Genomic DNA, 10991 nt, shown 5'->3' with positions numbered 1-10991 from the left:
GTTATGGACAGAGATGTTTTCCTCCCAATCCTTATAACACACACCCAGGAGGTCGCTGTGCAGAGGCTGGCGTGTCTGACAGCCTCCATTGAATCTGGATATTCGAGAGGGGTCTGGCTGCAGACCTCCGCTGTCGGGCCAACCTCCGCTGTCAGGCCAACCTCCGCTGTCAGGCCAGCTCCACGTTCAGGTCTCTTCTTCGTCAGTTATTTTGAACTGCCAGTACCCTCCCAAGCGAGGTATACTTGTCCCAAGCTGAAGTTCCATGAAACTAGCCACATTTTCATTTCCGGATTTGCTGCCGAAGCGCATTTAATTTAAAAATAAAAGCCCTGCAAGGCTGCCACAAGAAACATAGTTGTGAGTGATGAAATCTCCCTAATTAATAATAATTTATCCAAATGTTTAGGGGGACGACATAGACAATTTCTGAGTGCATGACCGTCTTATGATTAGTGCTAACCGGAGAGATGTAATATCAGAACAGTCGCAGGAGATAACGTTATCTCACTGTTATCTTCCCCTCAGCTGACGTTTTCGTTAATTTTGTCATGCTAACAACGTAAATTAGTGGCAAGTAGTAGAACAAAGACTGCTGGCACTGTAGGCTAAAGTATGACTCAGTAATGTTACCTCAGTAGATATTTACACAAACTTTACACCACTGGTAAATACCATGCCTTAAAGTTTACAAATGCAAGCTTCATTCACGCATAGGCTACGCTCAAATGTTCACGTTGCATGTACAAAACAAAATGCAAAAATTGTTTTAAAAAAAAACGCAAAAGCAGCCCATTAGATTACAATCATTTGCAATAGGAGATACGGTCAGATCAATATCTCTAAAATAATATCTATAAAAATGAATCCTATACAGCCGACACAGTATCCTGGCGCTCGGCACCACATATGTCATCAATCATCAAGCAGGCCAATCAAATCCCAACCTCATCCCAAACTGGACTCTGTCTTGTATTTGAACCTCTGAACCCAGTGAGTGGGCGTCAAATTAACCAGCAAAATTAAAGGGTAACTTTGGTATTTTTCAACCTGGACGCTATTTTCCCATCTTTTTGTGTCTAAGTGACTAAAGGGGACAACAATTTTTGAAATTGGTCCAGTATTGAGCGAGATCCCTTCAGCCGGCAGCCGCGAAACGAGCTGCGATGTAATCCGACGGGGCAAATCACACTGTCAGTGTACGTCCACTAAAAGTTCTTGTTTTACTGACAGGCTCAGATTGTTATTATAAGTGTCTGACAACATTATGGAAAGGACCCTACAGAGAAATGAGACGTTTTTCTTTACCTTTCGCTTGATCCGGTCTGTGTGTAACCAAGTCTCGCTCAAGTCTCGCGAGAGTTGAGTTGTTGCAGGAAGTTACACACAGACCGGATGGGTGACTGGAAAGGTGACTAGTTTGCAACCCAGTGCTGCAGTAGCCACCAAATTATGATATAAAATACAATATCTATTGATTATTGAACAGGTGAATGTTTCATTTGGAGATTAGCTAGATATTGTATTTTTGATATAAAATACAATATCTATTGATTATTGAACAGGTGAATGTTTCATTTGGAGATTAGCTAGATATTGTATTTTTGATATAAAATACAATATCTATTGATTATTGAACAGGTGAATGTTTGATATGGAGATTAGCTAACAGTGAAAATGTCTTTTTTCCATTTGCTTGTAACTTTAAAACCTTTTCACAGAAAGTCAGATTTAAAGGCGTTAATACGTTACTTTCAGTGAAATAACAGCTTTGAATTAGAGCGCTAAATATGAGACTGATGTTAAAAAGTTCTGATCCAGTTTGATTGATTACTGATTCATTGTAGAATTGATCAACATCACACTGTGGTTTTAACTCTGGATCTTCAGTGTTTTAACTGGGGAAAATCACCATGGTAACCGGGGAAGATCACCATGGTAACCGGGTTCCGTTCAGGATAACGATCAGAATGGATAAAAGACCAATCAGCTCTCTGGAAACATGGAGTCACTAACCCTAACCCTGCAGCAGGATCATGTTTCTACTGTAAATAGATTATATTCTACTGTAAATAGATTATATTCTACTGTAAATAGATACCTCTCCTTGGCGAGGACGGACAGGCCCTGCAGCAGGATCGGCACCACCGTCTGGTCCAGATACGCCCGAGTCGGCAGAACCTGCAGGTCGACTTTCTGCTTTGCTTTCTCCGCTCCTTTCTCGTTCTCCACTATTCTCTATGGAACATAGAGACGGACTTTACTGTGGTTTCTATTCTCTACGGAACATAGAGACGGACTTTACTGTGGTTTCTATTCTCTACGGAACATAGAGACGGACTTTACTGTGTCTCTGTTCTCTACGGAACATAGAGACGGACTTTACTGTGTCTCTGTTCTCTACGGAACATAGAGACGGACTTTACTGTGGTTTCTATTCTCTACGGAACATAGAGACAGACTTTACTGTGTCTCTGTTCTCTACGGAACATAGAGACGGACTTTACTGTGGTTTCTGTTCTCTACGGAACATAGAGACGGACTTTACTGTGGTTTCTATTCTCTACGGAACATAGAGACGGACTTTACTGTGTCTCTGTTCTCTACGGAACATAGAGACGGACTTTACTGTGTCTCTGTTCTCTACGGAACATAGAGACGGACTTTACTGTGGTTTCTATTCTCTACGGAACATAGAGACAGACTTTACTGTGTCTCTGTTCTCTACGGAACATAGAGACGGACTTTACTGTGGTTTCTGTTCTCTACGGAACATAGAGACGGACTTTACTGTGTCTCTGTTCTCTACGGAACATAGAGACGGACTTTACTGTGTCTCTGTTCTCTACGGAACATAGCGACGGACTTTACTGTGGTTTCTATTCTCTACGGAACATAGAGACGGACTTTACTGTGGTTTCTGTTCTCTACGGAACATAGAGACGGACTTTACTGTGGTTTCTATTCTCTACGGAACATAGAGACGGACTTTACTGTGGTTTCTGTTCTCCACGGAACATAGAGACGGACTTTACTGTGGTTTCTATTCTCTACGGAACATAGAGACGGACTTTACTGTGTCTCTGTTCTCTATGGAACATAGAGACGGACTTTACTGTGTCTCTGTTCTCTACGGAACATAGAGACGAACTTTACTGTGTCTCTGTTCTCTACGGAACATAGAGACGGACTTTACTGTGTCTCTGTTCTCTACGGAACATAGCGACGGACTTTACTGTGGTTTCTATTCTCTATAGAACATAGAGACGGACTTTACTGTGGTTTCTGTTCTCTACGGAACATAGAGACGGACTTTACTGTGGTTTCTATTCTCTACAGAACATAGAGACGGACTTTACTGTGTCTGTGGTTTCTATTCTCTACAGAACATAGAGACGGACTTTACTGTAGTTTCTATTCTCTACGGAACATAGAGACGGACTTTACTGTGTCTGTGGTTTCTATTCTCTACAGAACATAGAGACGGACTTTACTGTGTCTGTGGTTTCTATTCTCTACAGAACATAGAGACGGACTTTACTGTGGTTTCTATTCTCTACAGAACATAGAGACGGACTTTACTGTGTCTGTGGTTTCTATTCTCTACAGAACATAGAGACGGACTTTACTGTGTCTCTGTTCTCTACGGAACATAGAGACGGACTTTACTGTGTCTCTGTTCTCTACGGAACATAGAGACGGACTTTACTGTGTCTCTGTTCTCTACGGAACATAGCGACGGACTTTACTGTGGTTTCTATTCTCTACGGAACATAGAGACGGACTTTACTGTGGTTTCTGTTCTCTACGGAACATAGAGACGGACTTTACTGTGGTTTCTATTCTCTACGGAACATAGAGACGGACTTTACTGTGTCTGTGGTTTCTATTCTCTACAGAACATAGAGACGGACTTTACTGTAGTTTCTATTCTCTACGGAACATAGATGGACTTTAATGGACAAACTAAAGTTTTATTTCACTGTTTTATAACAAAGCAGTTAAAGCTTCAAAATGTATCTAACATGTTTAACATGGTGGTTAACTCTGCAGTCTCTCACACACACACACACACACACACACACACATACACACACACACACACACACACACAGGGGGTTCCCCAAGCGCCGGCTGCCCACCTCTGTCTAGCCGGCTGCTTTTATAACTGAATGTCACTAAGGCTGCGTACACACGGGCAGAATTTGGTAGTGACAACCGAATTGAGTGAATGCACATATGTACGGTACACACTGGAGCAGACCGGAGTAACATTACTGCGTATGTACTGTGTATGTATGGGAGACACCCCACTCCTACGATCTCGCGATGGCTGTAAATAATGTCTGTAACCATAGTAACGTTTACTTCAGATCAATATGGCGGCTACCGTTGCCTGTATTTTCGGTTTACTTGACACCAGTAACCAGAGGCGTCAATTTATCCATAAGGTCTTAATAACAGGGATGCAAACACATGTATGGTGAAAAAAGAGAGCTACCCGAAGTCGAAAAAAAAAAAATGCGACAGCGTAATATATAATCATGTGACGAAGGCCTGTGCTATATGCTTAAATAAATAGGAAATTCTATTTAATAGATGGTGTGTTCACAGACAAACTTCCTAGCGTTTGCTGTTTTGTTTTTGTTTTTTTTCCTTTTTTCACTAAAAGAATACATTTTATTTCAGCACTGTAAGTCATTTCCCAACCGGTACAAACATGACTGCCATCTTCCATCTTTGTCTTTTCTGAGCCGTTCCTCCTCCCTGTGAGATCAGATCAGCCAGACGAATAAAAAAAAAAAAAAAAAAAACAGCTTTCTTTTTCTTGTCTTTCCACAGTCAGGTGCTTCCATTATGCTGACGATGATGACAAATTATACCAACCATAATCAAACAGCAATAATGATGATGATAATTATACAATAATATGAATAAAACTTTAAACCTTTTACGCTGCACAGATAGTTTTTTTTGGTGGCCCTGGGTAAATCGGTACATGCATCAGTGCACACGCTGAAGGCATGATGGACCAGTGTTACAACAAAATGGTTCACACGGTTACATGAGACATTTTTTTTTCATTCTGAATGAAATCATTCGGGAGGAAGATTGCCACGCAAGTGTTTACATGAGCGCTAAATATAACGATTGCATCGTTTACATGCTCCACAGTATGTAATCAGAATAAAAGTTTCTGACATGCTCAAAACACCGAATCCAGCACTCTAACCCAGAATTACGTTTTTAAAAGATGGACCTGCGTCGGTTATTTCTTTACTGCTGTTCTTTCTGATGAAGCAACAGTTTTATCAAAACATACGACTCCATAAGTGTCAGAAAAAGCCGTTTTGTTTTGCCCCCGCAATGATTGGGTCCATTTGTAATTTTCACCGCATAAACCGAAACTGGCCCGGAGAGGCGGAGTCAGGACTTGATATAAAAACGGGTTGCACCGCCCACATTAAGCCCGAGCGCCCCGGGGTTAATAACAAGCACACCCATTCCAATCCTCCCGGAAAAAAAGGGTAACGTAATTGACGTTACTTACGTTAAATGCGCGAGCGTGTGCAGAAAGAGGCGAGATAAAGAAAGTGATCGGAATGAGTGTTTACATAATGAAATTTTATCCATCGACCAGATTATGAAAGGGTTAAACCACCCCTCTCAAACGGAATGAAATTTCATTTGAATCGGCCAGTTTATTCTGATCGAGGCGTTTAACGTTATATGAGGCATTTTCATTCTGATTGGGCTGCTATTCTGATTAAAAGACTCCATGTAAACAGCTACTGAACAACTTGGGCCCTCTTCTCGGGGGTACAGCAGGGGGGTCAGACCGGAGCTGGGGGGGGGAGGGGGGGGCGGCTGGCAGTGTAGAGAGAGAGTGTAGTAATGTGAGGTCCTCCAACAGGTCCTGACAGTTGAGTAGAATTTTTTGTTCAATGCAGTTCACTCATATGAGCATGACAGAAATACACTGTAGGAATCGGTAAGGAGATTCGTCCCCCGTCCCCCGTCACCCATACACACACACACACACACACACACACCCCCCCCCCCAAAAAAAAAAAAAAACTCTTCGGATCTGGATGATTCATACAAGTCACCCAAACTGACGTGAAAAAAGCGACATTTGCCGAAAAGCGAGTTGTTTGCATCCCTGTAATAAACCGCCACTGACAGCGGCGTCACATTCTCTTTTTTCACCGCATGGACTTGATAGTTTTAACAACAACATTTGCGCCGAAGACCGCAGAACTGGTGGAACAACCGCAATGTTGAGGAAACAGACTGGATAGAAAATTTGAGAATGTCTCACAACACTTACCTCCGTCTCTTTCAAATTAACGATGGTAATGTTACGTAACGTAACGAGTGTTTCACCTTACGTCACGTAACAAAAAGTTGTCCAGTCTGGTTCTGCTGCACCCTACTCGGACTAACCGAAACCGCTCTCAAATTCAGTATCAATACCTGATTTTTTCAGGCGGGGGGGGGGGGGGTGGGTCTCTAAAGAGGCTATTGACTGAACATCATGTTAATCTGCGCGAGCCATTCTGGTCCTTGATTTTCATGTTGCCACCCAAGTTTAACCAATCCTGACAAGTCCCACTTGCACACTGACTCCATTTTGCCAATGTTCAAAATAGAAGTGTGAGAAGTAAAGGGAGGAACAGGGAAAGATCACAGGGGTTTCTGTTTTAGGAGGGTTTGTTAAAGCCCCAATATGCAGGTGTTATGACCATGTAAAATTGGGGCATTTCCTCATTATTTAAACTGATCTCTGTTTCCATAATTATTGGATCTCAGTGAGTGCAGTAGCACTCAGGAGAGAGATCCAGTATTGCTCTGAGAAGACTAAAATATGAACTTTGTTCTTATATTTATTACTGTTTGTTATAGTGCTGCACGATATATCGTTTCAGCATCGTCATCGCGATGTGCGCATGCGCAATAGTCACATCGCAGGACGTGCGATGTCAAGTAAGGCAAATTAACTCAAACACGTCATGTTACAACTTTTTTGCTGCTTGATACAAAAGGAAAACTCGCTCGGTTCTCATTTTCCATGACTAATCTACAAGAGAAGTCTGTCTGATATAACATCATTTACTCCGATTTAAGGGTTTGTTATAAGAGCAGCGTATGTTACCTTCCAGCTTTCGCGGCTCCGAACCGTAGTTGGGAAGCCTCTGGTGTTGTGCTAGCCTACTTTAGCTTAGCCTGGCTCGTAGCTGGTAACAAGCTTTTTACTCAGAGTCCGGACCGACTCTGCAGTGGAGAACTGGCACTTTATTTCTGTACAGAGCGAACATAATGCACGGCCTCTCGGTGACGCTCTAAGCTCTTTTCCCGCTAACTATGCTAACTTTACTCACTTAGCATCCTGCAACTCACTCTGGCTGCAGCTAAAAACACACTCACTTCCTCTCTACGTCACCCGCAGGTTACCCACAAGGCCACCTTCTTAAAGGGGCAAGGCTTGATAGAGCTATTCAAGTCATTTGGTGAAAATTCATGTATTTTTTCATATCACAATATATATCGCAGAAAAAAAAAATATTGCAATGTCAGTTTTTTCCAATATCATGCAGCCCTAGTTTGTTATAATATTTTTGTTTTAGCCTACTTATTTCCTACAAGTAAAAATTGCATTTCAGCACTGACTCAAGAAAGTACATTAAACATTCACAATTAATAAAGATTATCCGTTTATTTTTCAATTGAGCATTGAGCCTTAATAAAAATGTTTATTCATGTTATTTTAATTGTCATGCATTCATAAACATATTTAAGGTTTGGTAAAAAGTGGCATCACCGGAAAAATGTATCTTGCTGCCACAAACATCCCTTAGCCGGTTACTTTTCCCATCTGGCTGGCTACTCAAAAATTTGGGGAACCCTCGGCACACACACTCTAACACTCTCTCACACACACTCACACTCACACACACTCACTGTCACACACACTCACACACACTCTCTCTCTCTCTCGCTCTCTCTCTCTCTCACCTGGATGTTCTCTGTCAGGCCGTACTCAGCATGAGGGTTTTCCACCTGGAGGAACAGGAGATTAAAATACAGCAGATTCATGAAGGATCGGACAAGATAAAGCATGAAGTCACATGACCTCCAAACTATAACTAATCATTAAATGAATGGCTGGACTCACTGCAGTGTGTCCCTCCATGGACTGATCTGCATCTGTGTGATCTGGAACACAGGAAATCACTTTGATCAACTTCCTGTTAATTCAGTGTTTCTATGTGATCACCTGTTCTAATCTGATCACCTGCTCTAATCTGATCAATTCTAATCTGATCGACCTGTTCTAATCTGATCGACCTGCTCTAATCTGATCGACCTGCTCTAATCTGATCAATTCTAATCTGATCAACCTGTTCTAATCTGATCGACCTGCTGTAATCTGATCAATCCTAATCTGATCGACCTGCTGTAATCTGATCAATAAACTCACACTGCGCTGTTTATTTATTCAACATGTTAACTCTTACAGAGAAAATGTCTCTTCAACTCCATTCAGAAACCTGTCTGTCGCCTGTCAGTGAAGGTAAATCAAACCTTTAGGATCTACTTCCTGATTCAACAGATTGACCATTTATTCCCCAGCAGTCTGCTGACACTGAAACAGTGTGAGGTGATAAAAGGTGACCTTTGACTGAAATCACGTGCTGCTTGGTGAACCCATGACATGCCGCATTGACCACGAGAGACTACATATTTATAAAATATCTTCAGTTCTGTTGTACTTCTGCCGATCAGTAAAGCAACAATAAACGGACAGACTTTTGAACGGAGTTTGGTGTAACTCCTCTCCGAGCAGGACACTGTAATGTTATCGGGGCTAGTCTGCCTTGTAAACAATGCTAAAGAAAATTATTATATCTACCATTCGCTTCGATAAAAATTAAGATTAAGATTAAAAAGAGAAACTCTATCTTTCTATCAGATCTATCACGTACGGTATGTCTCTATACATTTCACATGTATTTCTATAGATCATGAAAGCTTCCCGGTTAGCTGGAGGAGTTAGCAGCTGCAGGTTCGTCCACAGTAACGTTACTGAGTCTGGATCCGTGAAAACGTTCCGGCTTTAACTGAACTAGTTCAGATTTGTTTTAACGTCCCGGTGTGGCTTCAGCACGAGGCGAACCTGCTGAAGGAATAACGGAGCGATGTGTTCCCGGTGAGCATCATGCTGGATCTGGCGGTAAGCTAGTTTAGCGACACAGTCCTGCTCTCTGTGCAGTAAATAACGGACAGCTACTGACAGAAACAGACACCGCAGGATAAAACGAGTCTCACAGCATCGTACCAAACCGGATTCACACAGCAAAACAACAGAAAACAGAGTAAAACCTGCAAAAGGCTCCGTCACTGGGCAACAATTAACTCACCATCCGCCATGTTTGTTGTTGGTATTTACGCAAGGTGCGTGGTGTACGTCAATTCTTCAACGCTACGTTGAAATCCCAACGCTGCCTTAATTTAGCTCGCTCTCAGCAAGCTAAATTTAATTAGCCTAGAGGACCGGTGTACGGTGGCGTTGTCTTCAAAATAAAAGCTTCTCCTGGAAAAGGGAACGATGAGAATCACAACGATCTAAACACCAAAATGTTCAGTGGAGCAGCTGTTAACTCCACTAACCCTGGAAATGTCCTTTAACAGAAGTCTTAACATGACAGAAATAAACTCTAACGTCAGTTACAGTAGAGCAGTTGTCAGTTTAAAGTTTCTTTTGACTTCAGGCTGTGAGTCCCAGCAGCTTATTGATTTAAAAACTGATATGAACAAAAACATTGTGTTGAAATGAATGAGACAAATAATAAAAAGAGCTGTACACTGTTGAATTAACAGATAGGAAGAACCACTTTGTTTCCCATGATGAATTATATCAGAGAAATAATATTTATAATATCAGAGAAATAATAAAGTTTGTTAAGATAAGTAGGCTACTGAACATTGACTCGTTTTACTTTTCACTGTTCTAATGTTTCTGTTTGATATTTATCCATTAGAACAGTTTGTTCTAATATTTCTGATTTGATATTTATCCATTAGAACAGTTTGTTCTAATGTTTCTGTTTGATATTTATCCATTAGAACAGTTTGTTCTTGTTCATTAGAACAGTTTGTTCTAATATTTCTGATTTGATATTTATCCATTAGAACAGTTTGTTCTCCACACATGTTCTTCAGTTCTTTCTCATCACTTTTACAGTCAACTTCACATCAGACTGTCAGCAGCTGGTTTACATAATCCCACAGTCATTTACAGTGTTTTTATTGTTTTTATTTGTTTGATTATTTTATTATTTTCTACAATGTTAATTTGTCTGTTTTTATCTCCCAGTTGTTCTTATATTCTGTTTCCTTTCCTGCTGAATCATTATAATTTCACCTCAGATCAATATTTTCATCTCTGGATCTGTACATGTTGCATGTGATTGGCTGTTTGTTAGAAGCCCCGCCCCTTTCATTTAAACGTACTCATAGCTCATAGATTGGTTAGTCAGGATCCTGTTTGCTTAGCATCAGACTGGAAACGACAGATTAGCTGAAACAACTAAATAAGAATAAAGTTCATTTTTGAGTTTGACACCAAATGGAACCAGAAGAGTTTCTGTCCAATCAGGTGGAAGATTACTGACAGAGTGACGGAAAATATGACAAATAATATGAAATAATACGAAGGTCTTCAAAGTCACTTTAATGAACTTCCTGTTTGTAGATGACGACTTCCTGTTTGTAGACTGAAACAGTAAACACTTTATTCAGTCTGGACTGTGTAATTGTTCTAAATTAACTTGTTGGACTTTCTGTTGAAGGAGCGAAAATAAACAGTGTGAAAAAAACTTTGATGTTCAGAGTCATTTATTCTACAGATGTCAGTTGTATTCTACAGTTGTCAGTTGTATTCTGCCAGAATGTCAGTGAGTTACAAAATAAAGTTCAGTCTGTTTACA

At 40.9% G+C, this 10991-nt stretch overlaps 1 protein-coding gene across 1 annotated transcript in view; it reads right to left on the bottom strand.

The window, feature by feature from the left end:
* The window catches only part of dpy30 (dpy-30 histone methyltransferase complex regulatory subunit), a 12117-nt gene extending 2621 nt beyond the window's left edge, over positions 1 to 9496 (bottom strand). The window contains exons 1-4 of the mRNA XM_071923758.2: positions 9423 to 9496; positions 8177 to 8217; positions 8017 to 8061; positions 2102 to 2238 (exon numbers count right to left, since the gene is read on the bottom strand). Coding sequence (XP_071779859.1) covers positions 2102 to 2238; positions 8017 to 8061; positions 8177 to 8217; positions 9423 to 9432 — 233 coding nt within the window. The 5' untranslated portion in view covers positions 9433 to 9496. The remainder of the gene's footprint in view (positions 1 to 2101; positions 2239 to 8016; positions 8062 to 8176; positions 8218 to 9422) is intronic.
* Positions 9497 to 10991: the final 1495 nt, after the last annotated feature.

Source organism: Centroberyx gerrardi, chromosome 3 (assembly GCF_048128805.1).
Source record: "Centroberyx gerrardi isolate f3 chromosome 3, fCenGer3.hap1.cur.20231027, whole genome shotgun sequence".
Classification (NCBI taxonomy): domain Eukaryota; kingdom Metazoa; phylum Chordata; class Actinopteri; order Beryciformes; family Berycidae; genus Centroberyx; species Centroberyx gerrardi.
The sequence above is the reverse complement of the archived record's forward strand: the minus strand, read 5'-3'. Positions and strand labels throughout refer to the sequence as shown.